Consider the following 26303-nt stretch of genomic DNA (forward strand, 5'->3'; position numbering starts at 1 on the left):
TTTCTTTATAGAGTACTTTTGGTTTTTAAATAATTGACAGGTGTTTACAACTTCAGTTTCACTTCAGCCACCTCTGGGCATAGAAGACTGCAGTCATTAGGAATGGAGCAAGTGGTGACAGTAGGATGCAATCCACCCTCGGCTTGCCAACCCACTCACATGCGTGGTTTGCAGCAAAGTAGGTGGCTGCTTTGGTGCCCTTAGGTCCCCTTGACTTCCAGCAACTTGGAGAGATGACCCACCAGGTGCTTTTGCTGCCTGGACGCCATCCAGGCCATGAAAACAAAGTTTGCGGAGATCTCTTGGAACACTTCTACCTCTGTACTGGCTTCAGGCAGCTCCTGTCATTTGCGAGGCGTTACACAAGCACCGAAGTGTTTTCTGGATTGCAGCCCGACACGACAGGCATTAGCCTGCGTTGTTTGGTGCCTGGCTTTAACTCTTTACATCTAGCTACAAGTGCAACTAATCAACTGAAATTGATTTTCCAGTGCTCAGTCTAATCCACTGCATTGAAGATGACCTATATTCTTTCTGTGGATGTATAGTTAGGGGGTTTGGGTTTTTTCAAGGTGTCTCGGATGCCTGTGTTCAGCTGTTGGCAACCTTGCCAGCAATTCAAAAGGGTGCCAAGGAGCACTTCTGACACAGGCAGATTTAGAGGGATCCTAAAGATTTCTTCTCTGCTCCCACAAATATCAACAGTAAAGATTCATCATCCGCCTTTGTACATGCAATTCTCCGTTACCCATGGGGAAATCACTCGAGGTACCAACTTGAGCACACCTCCAGTCCACCAACATCCCTGACAAGAGTATAGTGCTCTGATATGCACGATACAGACCCCAGACACCTGCAACAAGCACTATATTTTTTCCAGAACTAACCTTGCTCCCTCGAACCTAACGGTTGCTTTTATATTTTACTCCACATATTTGCTAGAATTAGCATCGAGGACCAAACTTTACTTTCCATCAGTGCTAGCTGGGCGCCACTGTAATCATTTAAGTGGAACGATCTGTTCCAAGTGACCAAGAGAGCTAATAATTTATCAGGAACAGAACAGGTGTTTTGGGGAAGGACGTAATTATACTTGTGTGGTTTGTAATACTCTTGAGTCAAATGGGACATTCTGTGTAAATCAAAGCCACTTGGGGAAAGAAAGAGAGGAAGCAGGCTTTCCAAAGAGAAACGGCCTCAAACTCTCCAATTCATCACGAACAATTTTTTTCTCCCTCCTTTACCCTTTTGGTTTTGCTTAAAATAAAGAAAACCTTCAGCATTTGAGTAGGCTTCATGGGGGGAAGGGGGAAGTGCAAATAATAATCAAAAAATAGCATCTTGCCTTTATATAGGTAGATGATGCAGCCTAAACTGGAACACTGTGTACGGTACAGCTCATTTTGTCTCAAATGTGGCAATGCAGAATTAAAAGGCATTCAGGGAAAAACAATGAGAACCTTCACACACTCGTCATAAAAACCCAAATCAACTCCTGTAAGAAGGATTATTTGAAAGATCGTAACTTTCTCCCTTGGAGAGCAGATAAATTAAAAGCAATATAACAAATGCATACAAGCTAATGAATGGCAATGGAAAAGGTAGCTTGGATGCCTCTGTCTTCACAGTCTGAGGAGGGATGGCAATGAAATTAAAACCTGACAAAAAGCAATCATTTTTCACACAATAAGCTATTATCCTGCTGGACTTAGAGCTCCTGGAAGTCATCATGACCAGGGACTTGATGAGATTCAGAAAGCGTTTGGCCATTTATATGGACAGCAAGAATATCCAGCAATTGCAATTAATGCTAACAAAGAAAATCTAGAAAGAATATTAAAAATTTTGGGCATTGGGGTGAAAGCCCATCTCTAACTATGAGGGATCAGGACGAAAAAAGGCATGGGTGTGGCAGAGACAGTCCCTGTCCCCTAAGGGATGCCGCATCCTGCCCCAAGGCAGGCAGGACAGGGCATGGGGCAGACCAGTGACTGCGCGGGGAAATCCTGTTCCCATCCTGGCATCTTTTCTTCTGGCCAGCTCCAAATCCTCCCTTCTTCACTTGCATTAGTTTTATAGTTTTCTGTGGTTCTCTTGCCCGTAACTCCATCTCCTATTCCGCACAGCATCTCTGCAATAAAGTTTTTCCTTCTTTGTCACTGGTCCTACTCTGGGTAAAAGCACGTAATATACTGCCTACTACGAACTGCAACTCTCAGTAACGGACTGAATGCTGAGGCCATAATTCAGTCCGGAGGCTCTACTACTGCCCATAAACTACTCGCTGTCTCACAGTTTACGATGTCAGCAGGACTCCAGCTGAATTAAGGCTTCTACTGTATATAACGGACACCAATGTATTATCTTATGCATAATGCATAGAAGATTGCTCTAATCATAAATCCCATATCCTGTCCTTCCTTTACATCACAGATGTGGCCTGGCATCTCTTATGCACTCTGCTTACTGATACATAAAATCCTTCTCCTGAATCATAATGGCAGCAAAACCTTTTCTTGGGTCACTGCTTCCAACAAAAGCCGTTCATTCCCTCTTTTCTCCAAAGAAACTGAAATAAACTTTAGTTCATCCCACTAACAAAGCTCACACTTAAATTTAAGGACCATGTTGAATTGATGATCCAGGAACATTGCCTCCATATTTTTGACACTGGCAAGTGAATGTTTTGTGCCTATTACCCATCTTTTGCCTGTTTGCATTTGGTATCAGCAGAGCGATCACACAAAATGCAAAGCTACGCGGTGGATGCGAAACTGCAAGCGTGCAAAGGTGAGTGAGGTCTGCAGAGAACGTTTCCAGCCCTGCAGAGAAGAACAGAAATTCCAGGCATACACAGAGAGAGGGTATGGTATAAGCCAGCACTGGTTTTACACGTCTTGGAACGGAATACGGAGTTCAAGCTCCCAAGACTCCACAAACGATGCAGTCAAAAATGTGCTGAATGAAAGCTTTGAAATATCCTGGAGAATAGACAATCCCCTGTGTATAAACCCAATTTTGACCTCAGGCATAGACTGAGCTCTTTTGTACAAGAAAGAAAAAAGCAAAAGAAACTGATATAGATGCATTACTTCAAAGTCATCTTACCTCACAGCTCTTTAGCCGTTACTTCTAGCTAGAAGACTATCCAGAGAAGAAGCATGCTGTTATCTTTCTACTCAAACCAAATTATTTCTTTGTTATGTTAAGATAGTATAAGTCCATTTAGCCTGAATAAACCTTATACTCTATCTTGCAATGCTCTAAATCAATTTAAGCCTTGTGACAAAGAGACCAAGCATCTGAAGACCAAGCCCTGTGATGGCCTTGCAAGGCTGTCACATTCAGGTGGACTGAAGATGTAGGAAGACTGAGCAGAAGCATCTTCAATGTTCATCACTTCAGCAATTTAGGCAATGGGCAGGAGGTGCGATGGGCATCATGCAGACACCTAGCTTTAAACTTTGCTCTTTGGGCAGCTTGGATAATGCTTTTCATGCTACAAAACCTGTTTCAGCAAAAGCAGAGAACAGTACCCGAGGACCTAGAGCTGCATCTTCCCTGATCGTCCTCCTTGCGGTTACAGGAAGGCTTTCTATGTGCTTGCAACCACCTCCCGCGACGTGGTAATAAATGCAGTACACATTTCAACTGGTGGACACCACTGTCAGCAGCGTCTCCATCTTTGCTCAACACTTCCTCCCTGTGTACAAATTAGTAGCTGCTGTTCTCTACCAGCCTCAAACGTTCAGAAAAAACAGATGACAGGAGCATGTTTCATGTAGGTCTTCTCCCACTGGCAAAAGCTACACATGGCAGGCTGCTAAGGGCTGGCCAGTCTCCTCCCTCTGACAGAGCTGGAGCTGGCCACTTTCATGCTAGTGAAGTAATGGATGGAGTAATAAACCTGGATTTTCCCTGCATGGTTTTTAGCACATCATGTGTTCAGCACTTCTGAGGCCACTTCAAGACATGATTTATCCAAGAGATTATCCCATGTCTTCTCTTTGTCAGTTAAGGCCAGTGAGAGGTAAAAAAATGAAATGAAACAAACCGAAATAGCTGGCAAACTGAAACTGTCTTAGAAAACAGCAATGATGAATTCCTCCAGCTTCCTCCAGCCTGTGCACTTTAAGGAGGCCTTTCCCTTCGGCCACAGAGGCTGCCCGTTGGCACATTGCTTTCTCAGCTCAAGCCTGGATTTTTCTCAAATGATAGTGCATTGGAGTTGCATGCTAACAGCCACCAGAAACCAGCAGCCACGGAACAACCCAACTGTCTATTTATTTATTTATTTTAAATGGGGTGTTTTATAGCTGGCCACAGCTACCAATTGGTACCCAGGGAGCCTAAAGCATTATTTTTGATCTACAGAGCCTTCCACGGTTTGGAACCTAATTACCTTCAGAAACTACTGCCTCCTCCTCATCTGTTACCATGGCAGCTGCAATCACCTGAGATGCTTGGGCTGACAAGCCCTGATTTACTAGGGTACCAGGGCAATTCCAGGGGGCTGTCACTTTCAGAATTTACTCCTCTGCTTGGGTCTGCCAGCATTTTCAGGAAAGAAAGAGGTAAGATAAATTAAGACTGAACAGGCTGGGAAGTAGCGACCTTTTTTAGAGTGATTCAACAGCTCAGTGCAGACTGCTACACTAGCACTTACTGGGGTTTTTTGTTTCTTTTTAATTTTTTTCCCCTCTTAGTAATAGTATATGTGCCCTTGTCCCAGGGTCAAGGTGCCATGAGATTAGCAGACTTTTTTCATTTTAAAATACCTGTCTGCATGGTGACAAAATAGGTGGTTTAAACCAAGTGGTGAGGCTTATTTTCTAGCCTTTAAAATCAGAATCCAGGGAACGTGAGCTTCAGTGTTCCCTGTTCATTTCCACTAGTTACAGAAACTACTGTTTAACTGAAACTTTTGTATTTTTCCATATTGATGCTTTTCACGTGGCGATCTCAAAGCACCAGACTTATGCTTCACAGAAAGAGAAAAGCCTAGCTTCCCATTGCAACATCTCAGTCCTTCAGAAATGCACTTCCCATGCCATCTGTGTGATAACAAATTTAGAAATATGAGTATTATCTTGGCAGTCTTTGCAAAATGTACTCAGGATGCAGGGGAAGGCAGAGGGGTTCCTATCAAATGGGGCATTCAGTATCTGAGTCAGAGGTGATGACAATGTCTAAGCAGGGGGCTGTTTTCTGAGAAATATGCCGTTAATTTGTAGAGCCTGACAGAACTGTGCTGCAGTTCAGCTGAAGTCTGTTCATTCAGTCCTACTGACAGCCTTGCCACTACAGATCCTCCTTGTCTGCAGCTCTCCTTGTCTTGCGCATCCTCCCCACATGCACCAGGACAAGTTACTTAATATAAAAGACTCTATGAGAACATCCCAAAATTGGTATGATCAAAACCAGTGGCCACTTTATGAATGACTAATGTGAGTTGTCCTATCTGTAAAATCCAGATAAGCCTGTCTCTATTTCCTAACGCAAGAGCAGATCACTGGCATTTGAGAAGTGTCTTCAAAATCGCAGGTGCTGATAGCATCAGTAACAGCACACCATGAGATGCAATATTATTACAATAATAATGGCACTCGTTTCGGACTCCTGCATTTTTCAGGTCATCAACCAAAAACATTAACAAAACACAGCCCTTCAGGAGATGAAAAATCTTTGCAGTGTAATGCAAGCTGGTTCATACGATTACTTTCTTCTCACCCACACTGTGCAAAGTGCCTGCCGCCATCCTTCTGACTACCAGGACAGTTGTGAGTGCCCCTCCTCATGTAAAAGGATCAGGCCCTCTGATGAAACTAAATGGAAATCCGAGAGCGTCAAGCAGCTGACAAAAGTCTTACGCTCTTAATTGCACTTTTTTTTTTTTTAACTCTAGGTCTTGACCTGCAGGTTTAATCAGTGACGCCAACATGGAAACCACAGGGACAAACCATGCAGATTAGACGCAAACCTAAAGGAAAATAGCTCAGCTAAGCAACTGCAGCCCAGCAGGGCTTCTAGTACCTCCCAGCTGTGCCTCCTGCAGAGCTACTAGAAATTGTCTGTCTGCTCAGTCAGTGGAGGAGACTAGAGGACTGCAGCACCCACCTGCCAGGCCCTGACCTGCACTGCATCAGGGCATTTTGCTGCGGGCAGATAGCACCACGACCAGCTGCAGCGGAGCAGAGGGTACCTGTCCCACTGCACTGTGTGGGCTACACATCCTCCACCAGAGGAGCCGCAGTTTCTTTGTCCTGGGAGCAGCAGGAAGCTCTGGGCAAGAGGTGTCTTGCCTGTGGGACACAAAATGCGTCCAGTGCTCCCTTCAGGGGAGAAGAGGGGAGAGAGCTGAGCAGCTTTCAGCCCTCATCCTCAAGCCAGAAGTGGCAACAGTGGCACACAAGAGCCCTGCAATGCTCTACTGTGGCAGAAGGCAGGACTTGTGCAAGCTGCCCCCTTTGCAAACTGAGCTCTCTGAGTTGCTGAGAGATACGAGAGAGTTCCCCCAGCAAGAGCTTTCCACATTTTCTACCTTCCAAATTTTGAAAAGGCAGAAGGAATTTTGCTTTGATTTGGGGAACAGCTGCTGAGACCTGTGAACATTTCTCCCCTGGCTCCTCTGTTATGCCTGCTGGTTTTGTCTTATTATTATTCTATCCCTCCTTTCCTTCCTCCAGCTTAAGAGTAGCAGACAATGGTTGGGATAGACAAGGATCCCTTTACTCCTGATATCTGGAAAGCAAAAGGAAAGTCTTGATCTTGCCTTTAAGGCAAAAAATGCAATTGTTCTGTGTATGTGTACATGCCAGCTTTGCTACTTGGACCTTCCCCCCCATTTTAACATTCAAGGTTAAAGCCTACAGGAAAGGATAAGTAGCTCAGTAAAACAGACTGTTTCAAATTACAAAGTTAAACACAAAGGTGCTATAGACAGCGCACAGTTCTGTGAACATATGTGCAAAACCTGATCCACCCATCTTCTTCCTTCCATTGGCTTCAACCCAGGAAAGTACATGGGCAGGTCTTCGTTCCACAAAATGCTTAAGTACGTGCCTTAAAAAGAAGCACGTGCTGGCATATTTGTCTGAATCAAGGAGGAGGCAACTAAATGTTTAATTCCCTTGCCCAGGTTGCAGCCTTAAATTTGTGTGGCACTTTTACGAGGCGACTAGCTCCACTGACTTGTAGTGAAACCACCAGGACACAAAAAATAATCACAGATTTTGTCTTTCTGAGCTAGGCATTTCCTTGGTGGAAAGCATGCACAAGAAATTTGAGAAAGCATGCTAAAGCTATTTTTTTTCTTCATCTTTAGGGTGTTTTTTAATAGACTAAATGGCAGTGTTAACACTACAAAAAACAAAGGCAACTCTTACAGGAATAGGAGGCTGCTTTTCCCTATTGTTCGCAGAGAACCCCGGCTGTTTGAACTGATGATAAGTTAATCTTGTGACATAGTTGCTCAAGGGAGGATGTAGCAAAGTCTCCCATGGTACAGTGCACACAGTTTACAATGGACATGGTTAGAATTTAGTTGTTTGTTACAGCCCTCGAAAAGACGTTTATCCAAAGCAAACATGCTATGAAATACATTTTTCTCTAATCCTACCAGAAAAACTTCAGTCCATAAAGCATTCTTTCTGAGCTTTTATGGGCAGCTGCTGCTCGAATGCTTGAAGGAAGAGTTGGTAAGTTAAAAAACAAAATAGGCCACAGAGATTTAATTTCCTATAAAATAGCTCCCTACAGGCTGTTTAAACGTTCTTTACTTAGAGCAATACTCCGAAGATTTTAGAGATTTTCAGGGCAATGCTTGCAGTAAGAACACCTTGTGTTCCTTCTACTCAGGGGGCTCCACAAACACACCATCAGATTTATGTCTTTCCCTTTCAAAATAACCCCACGTACTCGTCTGCAAAATTAATTTAAATAAACATACAGAAGAAAGGAACATGCTAGCTCAATTTTTTTTTTTATGGGGGGGAGCGTGAGCTGGGGGAGCAATCGCTAATATCTACCATAAATCTGCTCACTCGCAGCCTCAGCTCATATACTAACAACATCTCTGTCTCACACAGACTTTTCTTCCCACCTTTCCCTCTCCTCCTCCCCACAGCCATGCCATAATGTCTAAGTCAGATGTACAGCATTGCTGATTAAGAACTGCCAGCAGTTAGACAACTTATTATAAACCCTACAAGGGGACTGTGTATTTATGAATGCAATAATTAATCAATGCATAATAAGCATGCACTGTGCATATAATTTTTCTTTCCATACGCAGACAGCTTCGATTACCATGCGGGTTACAGTGCCACAATGATCTTTAGTTCCCAGTAGCTGCTTCCCCACGCTGCAATGTTAGCAAAGACAAGCCTATTGTATTAAAGCCTGCATTCACCTGCAAAACCACCCAAATACTGCTGCATTGATTAATTTTGCAGGTAGAGGCTTTCAGAAGAAAATGCCATAGTTAGTGCCACAACTACTAGGCTGTCATGATTTTCTTTTTAAACTACTTTTTTCAGAGGCTCAGCTATAAGGCGTACTCGGAGCTGTGAGCTAGCAGACTGGCTTGCATCTTAAGAACATATTTCATTTTAATGGTTTTATTTTTAAATTGTTTCAACTCTTTGAATTAATGGAGATTAAAAAAAAGAAATGAGAATGACATAAAAATGCAAAGTAGAGTATTTTTCCCCTTCTTAACCTGCCTTTTAACTAGAAGCAGGTTATATTTCTTTTCAAGAAACTCAATAGTACCCAACTAATAACATGATTGCACACTTCTTCATGAAAATTGATCATCAAATGGCTTAAATGGAAAGAGCCACCACCCTTCCCTGATATCCCCTGATAAACAGCATCAGGCAAGGCCCCACAGATATTAATATTCAGTCAGTAGGGATTTGCTTTTCCCTTGCAAGAAATTTCTCATTCAGTGGCCATCCTCTCCAGCACCACTTTCCACCCAAATGGGAAAACAGAGATGCTTTGCCCCAGAGATGTGCTTCCCTGCTAACTCTCTGATAAGCCAGTTGAGTCCGCAGTTATGATATCTGGAGCCAAGTAATCAACATGAGTTTTCATCCCAGTGCCATGGGCACATAACATGATTATGTGCCCTCCCTGACCAAAGGGCTAATGTTTATTGCAGACTTGCTATGTGTGGGGACCGACCACAAGATTGCAGAGCTCTGCATTTGGCTTGGAAGCTAGCGCCTGGAGGATGCTACTACATACATATAAAAATATTAATACTTTTTACTCTGTAACAGCCCACAAAGGGGATGACATAGTTTTATTCTGCCAATATGCAGAGGATTAAGGGTTTCTGCTTGAAGCCCCTAACAACCTGAACAGGAGAAATACAGTAATTCCACTAAAACCATGCCAAATCCAAGGGACCGGCTGATGGCATGTTGTTACCCTTTCCACTGTTCTTGAAAATATAACTGGCACAATCCTACAAACAGGACTTCAACCAGCTAACGCAAGGAGGTTCAACATAAAGAACAGGCTTACAGGAGCCATATGCAGCAATGAGGACATTTTTCACGAGACCTCTAAGCATTTTGAGATCTAAATCCTTGATGTGGAGCAATTCTAAAGGGAGCTCAAAAATAGCTGTTAGCATGTCAAATACAGATGAAACTCACGCTTTCTTTTCTGTTGCTCGCACAACTCCATTTTTAGTGCAAAGTGTCTCACAGCAAACAATAGCAAGATACTCCGTTAAAAGCTTGCACTGCTTTAGCCATTAGGTCACCATGCAAACACTGTTGTCATGACTTCAATTAGCAACACTTTGCCTATGTCAATACCATTATTAATACCCTGAAATACTAATTTCTATTCCTATTTAATTAAAAGCCAAATGTACTGAATAATTATTCATGTGTACTTATTAGGAGAAATGTACTGAATGCAATTAAATGTCAAGAGCTGTGACTTACAAATCCTTCCCACAACACCTCTTGTGCCAGAAAATACCCTGAAAAATTCAGCAACAGTTAAAGGCTTTCCATAACCAGGACACCTCTAGGTTGGAATAAACCGTTAGGCCCTGGCTCTGCAATACAGGAGTCTGTATACATGGTGTGTTTCTCAGTTACCAATTCCGGATGCAGTAGCCACACTTAACAGCATTACTTATTATACAGAAATTTAGCAAGTCTTCTGCAAAACCAATATCAATGCGAGTCCCTGACTGGGAATTCAGATCCTCCCTAAAACTAAGCCTGGCAACACAATGAATGATGGAGACTTTTCTTTGTATTTTGAAAAATGTAAATGTTATTCTGAACACAAAGTATTAATTGTTTAAAGGAGATTATTGGCCGTCTGTTTGAACACAGCACAAAAAACAGTGAATGTGCACTTGAGAAAGACTTCACTTACATGTTCATTAAGAGCCTTGATATTTAGGTATTTCAGAGGTAAAATTGGGATGCAGTGAGTATCAAGATGACTGATTAGTAGTACTTACAGCAAATGTTATTTATATTGCGTGATGCTAACCTAACTCTGTTAAACCCAGTTTAGCAATGATAGCTGTAATTCTGTGCACATACATACAGACTAAGTACCTGCATTTTCTCATGCAAACACACACACAAACTAGCGTGTACATACAGGATTAAAAAACCAACAGTCAACAAACAAAGAATATTAAATACTATACCTTTGAGTCATAATCTTATAGGCATCTGGCAGATAACAGCGGATATTCTCCATCTGAGCAGGATCAGAGTCACAGATTTTATCATCAGTCCTCCCGTAGTTGGCACTTTCTATCATGATAACATCTGTTCCCGGGCAGCGAAGCTCTATGGGGTAACTCTCGCAGGACAGCTCCCTTCGGACCACAGCCATGGGGACCGGGGCACGGCTGAAAGCTGCAAGGATTAACACAGAAACACAGCAAACATTTACTTTCCACACTAAGGCTAGGATTAAAAGCGGAACAATGTTTAGCAGCAGGTTTTATCCATATGCTGTACTGAGATAGTTTCAGTACCATTGAGATACAGTCTGCAGAAATGGGGTCCAATCCCCAGCTTGCTGGCTGCCCAGAGAAATCACTTCTCCACTCAGCGACTTGATTTTCTCATCTCAAAAATAAGCTAATGATCCCTTTTATACAGGGCTTTAGAAATCCCCCATTGAAAGAGGTAAATAGCAACTATGGCATTGTTATTACTTCTACTTACCAGGTGAAAAGCTAGTTAGCTTTGATATATAAAATTACAGTCCTGTGTTGTATCTGATCAACCAGGGGAAATTTTCTGACAATAAGCAATCCAAGTGCCAGGATCCCACCTGCTCAGCAAGACTGCATCTGTCCTACTGCAGATGTAGTAACATCTGCATTGCTCCTGGTCCCTTTCTTGGTCCTTAGAAAACATGAGCCTAATGGCTTTTGCTATAGCCTGCAGTGTGCCGGGGGTGGCCTGCAGGTTCTGGCAACCATCCCGAAGTTTGGGCCCTGCAGTGATACTTTCCATGGAAAGGCTAATATATGAGACACCAGGTGATTAAAGTTCAGTCTCAGCTTTGCATCGGATCTGCATGGATATTTAATACTGGCACATACTTGTAAAGTTAATTTAAAGAGCTCTCAGAAATCTTACCTGTTTTAAAAGAAATCCAGGCTACAGTTTGCAAAAGAAAAAAGAAATACGCTTTGAGATGCCTTGAAAACAAAGCCCTAAAGTATTAGTAAATAAACTGACATGACAACAAGCAATAATATTTCCCATCTTTACAGCCTCTCTGATTCAAATATCTCCAACAGCTTGACAAACGTGAATGTATTAATCCTCCAAATATCCATATGAGGTAGCTATGTGTTGTCATTCTCATCTCAGCTGCAGAAGGGTTATGCGGCTTCCAGAAGATCTCATGGGAAATCCATGGTGAGGCTGGGAACTGAATACTTGTTTTCCAGCTGAGTGCACCGGCCGTGAGCTGAAACAAAAGCCAACCCCTTCCCTTCCTTCCTCCACAAGAATGAAAACTCACCCACACCAAAAAGGTTTCCAGCTGCAAGGATGATGTGCCCTTCTGGCTCCATTTTGTACTACTTCCAACTACAAAACTCAACATATAAACTAAGTCTGTATCTATGTAATGGTCACAGAGCAGACAGGGAAGGTTTAACCCTCAAACAGATCCAGGGTCCATCTGACACCAAGCATCTTTCAACAACTCACTTTTGCCCCTGGCCCCTTTATAAAAACACCAAAATACCCTCCCCAAAACAAAAAATCCTTCCAGTGCACTGTTGTCTTGTCCCATAAAACTTCTACATGGTACATGCACAGCAAGTTTGCTTATGGAAATAAGAGTATACTGATGTTTCTCGGTATACCTCTTAACTGTATCAAGGCTGCTCTATCTATCTGTCTGTCTGGCAGGCAGCAATCCAACACATTACTCTAACTTCCATGAAGCCTTCTATTATTGTCAGTTGTCTCATTTAGATTCGTATTATTGGACAGATAAACACTCCCATTTCTGTAAATTTGCAGGGATTACTCTAATATCAGATCCTTACTGATGCACCAGAGTTGTGGACTAATTGCCAAACTCCCGAAACAGACATGCATTTATTCTTGAGTAATAGCTTCTACAATTAGCATAGCTTTAGCGTTTAGATCATGTAAGATGTCCTCCTTCCCTGAGATCGGAGAAACAGTTTTGTCCTGAGCTCATATTGCACTGTGCATTTGTGTAATGCAGTAAATTCTTGCTGCAACCAAGTTCTCCTGTTACAGAAGGAGGGAAACCAGGAGGACAAGCACGAAGCTCTGAGACGCAATACCTCGTTCTTACCCTTGGCTTTACGTCACTAATCAATGACAAGGTGAGTGGAGGAAGGATGGGACATAAAGTCAGAGACAACATTTGATCGAAGAGTCTTTCTGACAGAAAGGCAGAGTCAGCAAAGCCCAGCAATTTTAGCCTGCCCAACAAACAACATCAAGAGGTATTAGGTCCACTTAAAAGGATCTGTCCACAGAAGGCTGCAGCAGCCCCTGCTCTGCAAAACACCGGACGCCATGGCAACAGGGGAGCAGTTTATATTTGCCTGAGTTACCTTTAGTGTTCACAGGCCCAGTGCTGACCAGAAAACTTCTGATACCAGGCTGCTGATTTTGGAAAAGAGCTGTGGTGGGCTCTCTTTTCGAGCCTCTTCTGCACTAAACCTGAGCAGACTGGCAACACAGGAGGCAGAAGGTTTCTAGCAGCTTTTGGCAGAACGCTGAGGCCAAGTGCCCTCCCTCCTTCTGTCATGCGCTTAGAAGACTCCTATTAACTGCCAAGAAAATGGCAAAATAAGGTTTACAGTCAATATTAGCTGTTTGGAGCTATGGTTTGGCCCAGTTCTTGGGCTCAGTTCTTGGGCAATGTGGATCCTTTTCTCTGGGAGGCTACTGTAGGCTACAAAACCGGCAAAGACAGTTGCTAACACTACTTTTTACGCTTCCCACTATAGAAAACAAAACTCAAACCTCCGACCCACATGCTTTAGAAAGTGTATTTTTGCTGTTAATTCCTATGCATTTTTCGCAGTAACTATTCTATATTGTCAAAGAAAGCAGAAATTAAACACGATGGTTGAGGAAAACCCCCCTTAAATTGCAGAAAATAACTGTCTGGGAATTCACTCATACAAACCTAGTGTATTTGTCAAACAGCAATCCTGTACACATGCAGCTAATCTTAACTGTCATGTTTTGTTGGAAATAAGACAGTAGGAACTGCGACCAGCAATATGGTTTTATTAAAACAGAAGTTTATCTGAGGGCAAAGATAGCATCCTAATCTCACAGCAACTCTATCAACAATGATGATGCAGTACTTCAGGCTTCTGGTGGAGGATCTCACAGTTAATATGAAAATACAGAGTTTTAGTAAAAACTGTTAAACATGTTTCTGTACCAGGTGTGAGAGCACATTTCTTGTATCTTGGGCATCTCTCCTGTACATGAGACATTACAGCATTGATCTACTAAAATTGCATGAATGTCAGTCCCTGGTACCCCCCAAAAAAATCCCAAGCCAAAACCAAACACCACTCCCTAAAAATAACAGCTCAGGTTCTACTTCCCATTAAAGAACTTCTGGACAGATGCAAACATGTCTAGATGTGGCTTGCTGTTTACTGGAATTCACCTTTTTGTTTCTCACATAATCCCTCAACTGCCTGCCATTAGAAGGGCAGCTTTCACTTACAGACACCTGTGCTGGTTTTGGCTGGAGTAGAGTTAATTTTCTTCATAGTCGCTAGTATGAGGCTACGTTTTGGATTTGTGCTGCAAACAGTGTTGATAACATAGGGATGTTTTAGTTACTGCTGAGCAGGGCTTACACAGAGTCAAGGCCTTTTCTGCTTCTCACACCACCCCACCAGCGAGTAGGCTGGGGGTGCACAAGAAGTTGGGAGGGGACACAGCTGGGACAGCTGACCCCAACTGACCAAAGGGATATTCTATACCATATGATGTCATGCTCAGCATATAAAGCTGGGGAAGAAGAAGGAAGGGGGGGACATTCAGAGTGATGGCGTTTGTCTTCCCAAGCACCCGTTACGCGTGATGGAGCCCTGCTTTCCTGGAGATGGCTGAACACCTGCCTGCTGATGGGAAGTAGTGAATGAATTCCTTGTTTTGCTTTGCTTGTGTGCACGGCTTTTACTTTACCTATTAACCTGTCTTTAGCTCAACCCACAAGTATTCTCACTTCTACCCTTCCAATTCTCTCCCCCATCCCACCGTGGGGGAGTAAGTGAGCGGCTGTGTGGTGCTCAGTTGCCAGCTGGGGTTAAACCATGACAACACCTCACTGTGGCATCATGGAGTCAACATTTATTTCCTGGATGTAAGGCATAAAGGAAATGTGACACCCTGAACAAACTGTAGGAATAGCTGAATACTGTAATACAATATGATAGGATAAAGCAATGGCACGTGTTTTCCATCCTGCCATCCTCCACCAAATCAGTTGCTCTGCATGGCTTTTTTTCTACCCTGATATCTGCAACAAATACTCCAAAGGGAAATTAGAGGTTGGTTGTTTATCTCCTTGTAAGCACATTTCTTGATGTTGCATCCCTATATGATAATCTTACTTAAAATTTTTACTGGTTTTCCTGTGAGGAGCAAAGATTTTTTTTTTTCTTTTTGCTATGAAATAAGATATGTCAAAGCCCATCTGTGAAATACACAGCGTGGTTGTATTAATTCATTAATACACTTCTCTCTCCTTTGAGCAGCTCCCTATCTTTGCAGTCTCTCACTGAGATCCTTATTTAATCTCCTAAATAAGTGACCTAATTGTTGGCTTGAAGTCAAGAGGAGCTGATGGCTGCTCACTACTTTGGAAAACAGGTGTCTTTTTCCAGGATCCTATGTGCAGACAGCCTTCTAAATACAGACGGCAGAACTTCAAGATTTTTAAAAACACTCTTTTTAACATTTAAACGTGTGCCAAACTTGAGTTTTCTAAGTGCAGCCATTTGGTGGAAAATCATCCTCCTGAGCTTCTGCAGGGCAAAGTGAGAGCAGAGGGTGAAACGGTAACCGATAATGACAGGATTTTATCTGGGCGATTTAGAACGTCTTTGTCTCTGCTAATTTCAGGAGCTGGAAAATTAAGTAAGTCATCAAAATCTTGTGCTTTTTCTCCCCCTCGCTTTTGACCTCAGAACATAATTGCCTCTTGTCATGCCTGCAGGGCATGGGCTTGTAGTTATCACTGTGTGTTTAATCAAATGCTGAAATAGCCTTTAAATTACGTGTCTTCTTGGCTGCTAGAGACTTGTTGAGCTCTGTTACATTTAGAGGCATGATGGTAGTAGATGTACTTTTAAAAGAAAAGTGTGGGATGATGCTTTTAATTAGGTTTTATATGCAATTTTCCCAGCAAAATGACGTTCTGGCTCAGAATTTTCAGAGTGAAATTTCAGTGCATATTTAAGGGCAGTGAAACAAAAGCTGGAAATGTATAGATAATTATTTCCACAAGCTCTGCACATGATTTGGTCTGCCTAACTAAATACCTGACTTACTGTTCCCAAAGGCAAACACAACATGCTGGGGTTTCCTACTAATTTGGAGGAATGTTTCTGTGTTTGTAATTTCGCAATACTTAATATTGCCACAGTTCACCTTGACTCTGTGGGGAAAAAAAAAATAAATCAGAAAGTAATAATAAAAAAATCCCACCCTCCCCTTATTCTGAAGCCGACTCAGGTACGGGTATGAGCTGAAATCCCTTTCAGTCGTTGAGTCAATAGACCTTAAATGACTCTGTCACTCCCTGAAGAAAAGCACGTGCTTAAGTGCTTTTCTAAATCAGGGCCCTACTTTTCCCTATAAAGTCTCATTAGTGCATTCATTTGCAGCATGCAAACATAGCTCAGTGCTTCTTCTCTGTCTCCCTTTTCCTTAATCCAAATTATACCTGGCCTCCAATCCCAACAACAATATTAGTAGCAAACAAAAATTCAGGTTAAAGATAATGAAACAAACATTTCTTCAATGTACAATACTCCCATTCCCCAGTGTTTTCATTGCTCACAAGTATCAATCTAGTTCTGACAAGCTTAAAAAACCTGGCTGGTCCAAAGTTCTCTGAAAACTTGTGATTAGTATACAAATGTGGAAATACTATTCTCTCTCCCCCACTTTCTCTACATATGCTGACAACAAATTAAATAACAAAGAACTCTGTGTCTTTTCTAGGGTGGAAAAGCCTTCTACTCTCAGCCTATAGAGGGGTTAAAGGTGCATCCTACAGACGATGGCTGGTGCCAAGACATTGCAGCAAATGCTTGCAACATCCATATCCAGCTCCTCTGGGGAGGAAGTGAAGACTGAAGGCAGCCAGTGTGGCCAAACGTCTGGAGCCATCAGCAGTGCAAGGCTGGAGCCGGACAGTGCTAGTCTCCACTCCTCCCTCTCCCCTCTGTGCCTTAGTTGATTGCTGTCTCATCTATAAAAATGGGAAAATTATCTGATCTCCTCCATTAAGCACTTCAAAATCTGCTAGGGAAAAGAAGAAGAGAATGAGATATAATCCTCAGAAGGTGAAGAACATGGCTTCAGCCTGGGTTTCCCCATGTGAATCAAATACCCACATCCCCCAGGCTTTCTTGGGCTTTCTTATTTTATAGAAGATATCAAAACCAATTTGTGACTTTCCTTTGGGCACCTTGACCAGAAGCAGTGATCCCCCTTACCCAGCAAACAGCCAGCTATGAAGAGATTTCACAAACTGCAAGAGCATCCTCTTATATGGTAGGATGGAGTACACAAAGTCAGAAGAGAAACATAATGCTGTGCAACACCCCAGCCATGGCAACCAAAGAAAAGCTAAAATAAACCCCACACGCCCTTCCCTGTGCATTTTCTGTGGAGGTTGAGGTCAACTCTCTTATGGGTCCATAAATTGCTTAATCCACCTCCATTATAACACTCAAGTGACACTTGCTAGGGATTTGCTCCCAGGTTGAGTGAAAATACAATAGATGTTCAGCAGCGTGTTTATATCTGACACCCTCCCCCATGACGAAGAGGAGACACAGGAGAAGGGTGTAGTAAACATAGAAGGGGTTTTCTATAGGGGCTGCCAAACCCACACACAGACACTGCATTTTCCAAGGTGACACAGCCAAGGATGAAAACAGGAGCACAACGAAAAGCCTAGCCAAGTCCCAAACAGCACATCTCTGAAGCAAGCCTCTGCCCCCAAACATTAGCCTCCTGGAAAGTACCTTTTATTTCCATGACAGATCTCCTTCTTCCACATTTCTAGACACCCTAGAGGTCAGATCTCAAAAGGGTGATGCAGAAACAACTGGCCCTTTCCACCACACGTTGGATGCCCAGAAAACCCAGGGACAGCAGCCAGAGGATTAAGTACCAGACAGCTACATCCTGGCGCACTTCTGCTGCTCACGCTTCATACCACAGATGTTCCTTCATCTCCTTGCCATGCTCAGCTGCTAACTACCCTTCTTCTCTCCCCTCACTCTCCCAAACCCTAGCTCAAAGTATGGAGAAGCTTTTCTCAGTAGTAGAAAGTATTAGATTCTCTTAGACTAAGTATTAGATTAGCTCTTCTTATAGGGGTAAAGAGAAAATAAATTAACAGATAATGGGCAAAGAGGACTGGTGGAAGATCACCAGAAAGAGGAAAGAACAGTGAAGTGGATTCATTTGCACCTATGGACGGGTGTTCACAAGGGAAATGGGTCATTGTGAGGCCCTATGAAGAAAGGAGATGACGCGATAAAAAAGAGCAAGACCACAGAAACCAGATGGTAACTATGTATGGAGGAGTCTGACAGTAGGAAGCGACTGAGGACATGTAAAGGGCGAGAGGCAAGAAGGCAGACTGGCCCAGGAAGATGTGGAATTGAACTGAACCAGACCTGCAGGGGAAGTAGTGCAACAGCAGTACTGTGCTTTCTTTCTGTTCCTCCATTCCCATCTTCTGGGACTCAGGGGCTGCTGCCTCATTAGTGAGTGATGGGAAGTACTCTGAGAACTGCAACAAATGTTTCTTTCAACAAGCCCTCATCTTCACAAATGCCTCACTTAGAGAGACTAATACCTCTGCAGCTAATATTTACACCAGAGCACACTGCAAGGCAAGGCATCACCAAGGTTCACCCTCCATGCTGCTAAAGAGGCAGTGGTCTGGGTAAGCCAACCTACCAGGTCACTGTTGTTGAAGGGAGAGTGGGTCCTGCTTCCCCCCCAGCCAAGCCCTCCTATCTCCAGCCATAGTTCATCTGCTGGACCTGTGCCCAGTTCTGGTGCTCGCTGAATCCCTTCATGAGGCAGGTCAACTCAGTAGTCCACCAAGAAACTAAACCAGCGGGGGGCAGGGGGGGAAGAGAGGTTTCTGCTGGGCTAGTAGAGTTGAACCAGCTCAGAAAAGGTTAGCCAGGGTCATAGAAAGGAAACAAAAGATTTTTAGAAGGAAGGAAGGGAGGCTGAATTTAATGTACTTTTCAAAAATACATGACAACCTACCTTCAAATCAGAGGTCAGAAGCACAGTCCCAGCCTGAGCTAAATGTCACTTAAATGAATTTAATTAAAGCAGAAGCAACAAGTTGAGAACAACAGACAAATGAAACGCTGTCTCCAAGGAGAAGGTTGAATGCAAGCACATTAATATTTAGGCCCCATCATGGGAAAAAGCTATTCCCAAGTATGTTTTCCGTTGCAGTGGAACATCTCATTTGCAACGAAAGGCACAGGAAGAAGATATTCAGATATGACTGCTCTTTAAATTCACAGGCTTCCTTCACATGAATTAACTTTCAAGTGTAGGAAAACGGTGCACAGACAGGGAAAGCGTCTGTGGTTAAAGCCCTGCAGTGCAGTGCATAAGACGTATAACCAACCCTCGTGCTAAACTTGCCCTCCAGCCTAACAGTGACATTAATTAAAATATCAGCGTTTCAGATCCTAGTCCATAACATTGAGATATTCATGTTCTCAATAAAGGAAGTGTTAGGTTCTGTGCCACAGGGACCAGTCCTTTTTTAAAATCCACATACCACAAATCGCACTGGGGCCTTCAATAAAGAAAACCGTGCCATTTATTATTTACCCAACTCAAAGTTATTGCTGTTACAATAGACACTTAATTGTCTCAAAAAACCAAACCAAAACAAAAAACAAAACAGGGAGGCTTTGACTTTGACATTGCTGAACAACCTTGAAGTCTCAAATTTAATGCAGCATAAATTAATGTGAAGCAAGTAGAATTTGAGTAATAACTTTTTAAAATTTTAAATTAAAATTGAAATTTAAATTACTCCACTGTAGCTTTTTATTGTAGCCATTAGTAAGGTTAATTTTTAAATCTCAGATAAAAACTTTTTATAAACCACCATAGTAGGTATAATCATAGAGGCAGTTAGATAAATGAGTATCAAGGGTTTAGCCTAAGAACATTAAGGAAAAATAATCTGTTTATCATTTTTTTATTTCATATTAAAACATAAGCTCATTTAATATTACACTTTATTATTGTTTCCATTTAAAACACTAACTTAAATTCTTATCCTTGCTAAAATAATGCAAATCTGGAATAACTTTCCTGTTACCAGCAGAGCTTTTTTAGGTATGTCATCAGAATGGGCTTCAATAGGATTTAGTGGTGTCCCCAGATAGATATTGCCCAAGTGCTGACATGCTCTTTTCCATCATTTGTACCACCATGAACTGGGGGGTGGCAGCCCTGAGCTGCAGGAAGCAGGACAAGGATAAGCTGGAGGAGACCCAAATGCACCCTCAAAAGTCAGAGATGGCCTGCCATGGAGGATGGCCGCATGCAAACAGAGCCTAGATCTGACTTCTGTCTCACCACAGGAGGGGGGAAAAAAAAAAAAAAAAAAAAAGGAAAAAGAAGCAACAACAAAACAAACAAACAAAAAACCCCAAACCCCCAAAAGTCAGGAAGACATCCAGTGAACTCAGCAGGTTCAGAAATCCTTTTAAGGCTGATGCAAATCAGACAGGTTGGATGTATTTGGAGCTTTACTGAAGAGCAGAGTGACTGTAAATAATAGATTCCTACTGAGTAACACCTCCTCAAAGTTAAAACTTTAATTTTGATTTACAGTTCCGTGAATAGCATCTGAAGGGGAACATTAAAGCTGTTGTAGAAATACCTGCATTATTAAAGAAATGATGAACAGCAGAGTGAGGATTACTTTGTGCTGTTTATGGACTTGTTTACCAGAGCAGTAAACCTATTTTTAAGTTTGTATTGCCTGGAAAGGAAAACTGTGTGAAATCTGAAGAACTGTCCAGAGAAAAAGAGAGGCAGGCAAAAGAGAAGAATTTTTCCCTAAGTATTAGAGCCTGTCATTCCAATACCTGTATAAAAATCTGGGGCCTCAAATATTTATCATTTAAAGTAATTGCTTTACATCACTGAAGGCCAAGAATGCCTCCTTTAGAATTAATTTTACAAGAAATTACCTAGACCTTGAAGACTAGCCACCTTCAAGAAGTAATATGGCTAAACTGTAGATCGTTAAATAAATAACTGTGATTTTTCTTGGTGTTTTAGACATCACAGCTCCTTTGAGTCTCTGCCGTAAATAACAACAGAGAATTTGTTCTTTCCACTAGCCATAACTCTGTGAAAGTTTTATAAAGAAGGCTGAGACTGCTTTAAGATTTAAGATCTTGCCTCCTCCCAGAATTGCAGTCCATTATATATATATTTTTTTTTTTTTTTAATGTACACACACTTCTATAAATGTATTATATATATGTAACAGGCAAAAGGGAAAGTGTAGTTTTCTACAAGGCAAGATGAAATTTGGGGTCCCCTACTCAGCACACCTTAAAGGTCACTCATTTTTAGAAACCAGTGGGTGCTTATCAGCAAGATCTATGAGTAATCTACAAAGACAACCGAGTCCCCAGCTGCTGGATGAGGATTTCCATAGCATGACATCTATGAGGTCCATCTCAGAGAGGCATGAGATCTAAGATCCTTTTTCCTGATACGCTAACAAGAATTACAAGTAGGCTGTGGTAAGCCATTCTTTGCAGCCCTCTCAATCATGACTTTCCCCAAAGTCTATGACGTAACTCCCCTCTGACCTCAAAACATCAAGGATTTTACCTCGAATATACTAGCAGCTAAAAAGAGCTTTGCAGAAGCATACGCATTCATCTGAACAGGGGCCAACTTTATTTACTTCCCTGCAATCTTAAAAATAAAGAACAATAGGAGAATTAAATTTGGGGAATGAGCTGAAACGTGCACACTTGCTCCAGGTGGAAATACATTCCAAGTAAAAGCAGATTTTCAGGGAAATCACATATTTTTGCCTGCAGATACCCCTTCTCCTCAGTGGAAGATAGCAAACTGTTAAAACTAATGAATTAACTCAACTCCACAAAATGGTTCACTTACTAGGAAACACAACTAAAATCCTGAGTGATTAAGTTTCCTATTGCACCCACCTGCTCACAGCAAACACTGTGGTTAGTTATTTTTCCACCTAATGCAGCCTGTGCAAATATTGCTCCAGAAACACTGTATACATACATATGTGTGTGCATATAATACACATACACACACAATACTGCCCACCTCAAGGTGAGCCACAAAAAAAATCTGAAATAATGCTCACCTGTAGGCTCCCAGAAATGCTCTGAACAGATTAACTGCTGCCAGAAGAGTCAGGTGAACAGCTCTGCAACAGAGCTGAGAGCTCCTGGGCTTCATGCTAGGGAGGGGATGCGTATTCTGTAGCACCACCAGGACTGCCATCGCCGCCCCAGGGCGGCGAGGGCATGGCAGTGTGGCCAAACTCACCTTACAACATTTTTATCTGCAATAAATGCTCTGAATCCTGCCCTCCACACCCGACAATTTCAGTTTTAAGTAACCAGGGACACCAGGATACACGTTTTCACTCATTTTCCACTTCAGGCTTCAAGAGTGGTTAACGATAGTCGAAAAAGCATTTTAAAAAGCAGCAATAACAAGTATGAATCGTCACAGAGACATTGTGCTCAGTAAAAAAACAACCTACTACCAGTTAAAAGGCAACCCTGTCTTATGAAAGTCCCTAGAGTGCTGGATATCATGATTTATTACTTGTCCTGTGGGAAAGCGTAGGGCTCCTTCACAGACACCCATGTGAACGACTGAACAAAAAGAGGGTCTGTGCCCCAAAGGAAACTTTAAAGAGAAGAGGAAATACATACAGATTAGAGACAGGAGCTACCGTGGCACAGAAAAGGATAGCCATGCAGCATGGGTAACAAACAGATACAGATACTATACTTGAGGGCACAATGCTCACTAGTTCAATGAAAATATTGTTGAAAAAAAAAAATTATCTAACTTGCTTCAGGAAAGAAACACTGCAACAGTTATGATGGATGGAGGACTTCTTTTTTTTTTTCCTTCCTCTTTTCTTTTTTAAACACAATCACTAATCTTGTTTCACATTCTCGTCCTCCAAGAAGTAGATGAAAGAAGTAAATCTTTTGCTGATGTTTCTGGCAACAAAACACAGTATCTAATTGCCCAACAAAACCAGAGAGAGATATCAGGGCTAAGGGCAAAGAAAAGTTTTCAACCAAATAACCTGATGAAAGACTCCATCCCTCCTTCCCCTCTAGATACGCGGTCAGAAAGAGCAGGACTTTTTCAAGCCCCAGACAAGACAGCACTGCTGGGACACCAGGGGATGCCCAGACAAAAAGGTACAACACTGAGGAGGCCCTCGGAGAATTGGGAGGCCAAAGTTAATTCGGGCACACCTGGGCATCGCAGCTCAGCCACACAACAGCATTCAATGCAGACAGTTTCCCTGATCAGTGAGAAGAGGCACAGGATCCAGCACCCCCAACTGAGCAGTCCCAGTCGGCCAGGGGAGATTTAGGAGACCTCAAATAACACTGACCTTAAGCTTACAGAGTCCCCGCTTTGACCTCCCAGGACAGAAGATGGTCTAGGCAGCTTCACTTGGATTATCTGAGTGTGGCGGACGGGTGAGGTTGGGGTGCCATCGCATCCAGGGCAGGAGTCCCCAGGACCCCTGTCCAGGGTTAGGGGTACCCTCCAACAAGACTGGGAGGCAGGCAGCCTGCAGGCACCAAGACCCTCACCCGGCACTGACCTGCGACACTTGCCAAATCCTTCTGCACTGTTCCTCCCTAAAGGTTTCTGAAGGATTCCTCTGAGTTGAAAAAAGCATCACGGAAAGGTTTCTAGAGAACTGCTTCTGGGAAATTACTAGTTAAATTTCTAATGTAATTATGTTACAGTACATTTAAGTGCGCTTTCTAAATAGAAACAGACTTTTATCTAACAAAGGATCCATTTCAAGCACTTTTTCCTGTACCTATAATACCCATTTCCTTCCGTACCTATTTTGAGCATTGTTCTTCTAGAGTTATTTATACTTCACATTTAGAATCTTTTGCCTTTTCTAAGAATAAAATTGTTGTATATTTCCATCATCTTGTGTTTGCTGTTCATATTCGAGGAAAGCATTCTGTTGTCACTGCCCTCCAAGGGCACTTTTGGAGCATGAGGAAAAAAATTCATAAAAGAAATCAGACTTTTCTACTTACGGTTCTTCCATGTCCCCTATTGTTCTGTAATAAAGCACCTTAAACTGTGTAGGGTTAAAAAACTGTTTTGCAGGGGCTGGGGGGAACTACCTGGGCAAAATACCAAAGGTCACTGAGCAAGTCTGTTGTTGAGCCCATCCTCTCTAAAAAATAAAGTAGTTTTTGATGCAGTGCAATATTTGCCCTTATTGCTTTTGGGTGGAGGTGCTAACACACAGGATGCTGTGCTGGTGGAGGGTTGCCCTAAGGCCCCTAACTTAGATAAAGAATGAGGAAGAGCAACTCCTAAATATCTCTCTGCAATTTTTTCATTACATTACTATCAGGGAAGTATATGCTGGAAATGTCGTACCGTGACTGACAAAACCAATAAGGTATTGATGCCTACTTTTGACCATAAAAGTTAAAGAAATTTTAGTGAGACTGTCTCTGGGTAATTTTGTATTGGATCCTGTTCTACCAAGTTGATCATAGACAAAAAAAACCAAAAACCACACACAAAAAAAAACCAAACCAAAAAACCCACCCAACCAAAAAAACCACCAAAACAACAAAACCAAAAAAAAACCCCAGATGCCTATGAGCAAATAGCCACAAACCAATGTAACTTGGAAAGTAAAATAAGAACACAGTCCTGACTGCTAACTTATATGCTTGAGGGTTTTACCCAGGATAGCTCCTCGTAGATTAAAATATTTCACACAAAATTAAACAGAAATAAAGATTTAAGTTTAAAAATGGAGACAGTAAACTGACAAGTCTGTTTCCAGATGACAAAATCCCTAACTCTGCAATCATGAGAAAAGGTTTTTGTTAAACAGTCTGCTCCCACTTAAAAAAAGAAGATAAAGGCAGCAATGTAGTTAACAAGTACAAATTACAGTTTGGAAACACAAACACGCAGTAATAAAAGCTCAAAATACAAATGAAATAACTGTGGACCATCAGACTAAGAAAAATTATGTTTGCAAAAATTTTAAAGCAGCAGCAGTATTTTTTAAATAGTAAGGTGTATGGGTCAAAGACAACCAGTTATCAAGCATGAAATCAACCCTCTACAAATATTCAATAACTCACTCCAATCTGTATTTGGAAAGAAGCAAACAGATGTATTCATAATTCACAGTGATAAAGAGGTGATTTTTGTTCTGTCATTACAGAACAAAATGCTATTACATTAGGAAAGATGTAATAGCAAACAGCCCAATATTTTTCATTCTGCAGACTTAGATATTTTCTATCTGAGAGTTTGGAAAAAAACCCTCTCAGGAACCCCTTGCTGTTTTTTAACTCAATCTGGGATGCTGGCACATTGCTACTAGCAAGCCTTTAAAAAAAAAAAAAAATCAAGGCTATAAAAACAGAACATAAGTCCAACTGCACACAGAAAAAAATGCATTAGCGGTTGTTTGTCAAAAAGTAATGTAAATGTGGAATTGTCATCTCAGCTGAACCATTTCTGGAAGTTCAGCAAGAACCTCATCAGTCCAATATCATTCAACACACTTCTTGATTATCTGAAAGAAAATAAACTCAAAGCTTGCCAAATTTGCAGTCGGCACAAAAATTGATGAAATGTTAAGTAATGACATGGACCTTGTTGGTTTTGCAGATTGATCTATACACTGTCTGAGCAGACCATGCTTTAACACAGACAAATACAAGTCCACATAGGAATACAAAAAGTGCTCATTATGTGAGATGACAGCCTTGCAAGCAGTCACTCTGAAACAAGACTGTTTTCATGATTGATAAGAATTTGAATGCTACACAGTGGCTCAAAGGGCAAACATGATCTCTGCAAGTATTAGGAGGTGAATAACAAGCAGAAGTGGGAAGATGAAATTGCCCTGCATATGGTATTAATGAGTCCATTACTGGAACATGTACATTGTGGTGTCTATACTTCAAAAAGATTGTCGGAAACTTTGAAAGGGTTTGCAAAAGAACTTAAGAAAATTAAAAAAAAAAAAAAAATCAAGTAGAGTCTGGAAAGCCAGTTATGCAAGTGAGACACTAAAGCTGCTTAGTCTGTTTAACTAGTCCAAAAGACCACTGTAGTCTGCAGGTATCTACAGAGGGAAGATATTTCTTACAATAGGGAGCTCTTTAATCTAAAAAAGGCAAGCGAGATGCAAGAGCTGGAAGTTGAAGC

The 26303-nt window shown here is 41.9% G+C and overlaps 1 protein-coding gene across 1 annotated transcript in view; it reads right to left on the reverse strand.

Annotated features, from left to right (window-relative positions):
* Nucleotides 1–26303, reverse strand: part of ADGRL3 (adhesion G protein-coupled receptor L3) — a 516059-nt gene that overhangs the window by 267129 nt on the left and 222627 nt on the right. The window contains exon 4 of the mRNA XM_072862688.1: nucleotides 10694–10907. Coding sequence (XP_072718789.1) covers nucleotides 10694–10907 — 214 coding nt within the window. The remainder of the gene's footprint in view (nucleotides 1–10693; nucleotides 10908–26303) is intronic.

The sequence above is a fragment of the Ciconia boyciana genome, chromosome 5, assembly GCF_034638445.1.
Source record: "Ciconia boyciana chromosome 5, ASM3463844v1, whole genome shotgun sequence".
Taxonomy (NCBI): Eukaryota; Metazoa; Chordata; class Aves; order Ciconiiformes; family Ciconiidae; genus Ciconia; species Ciconia boyciana.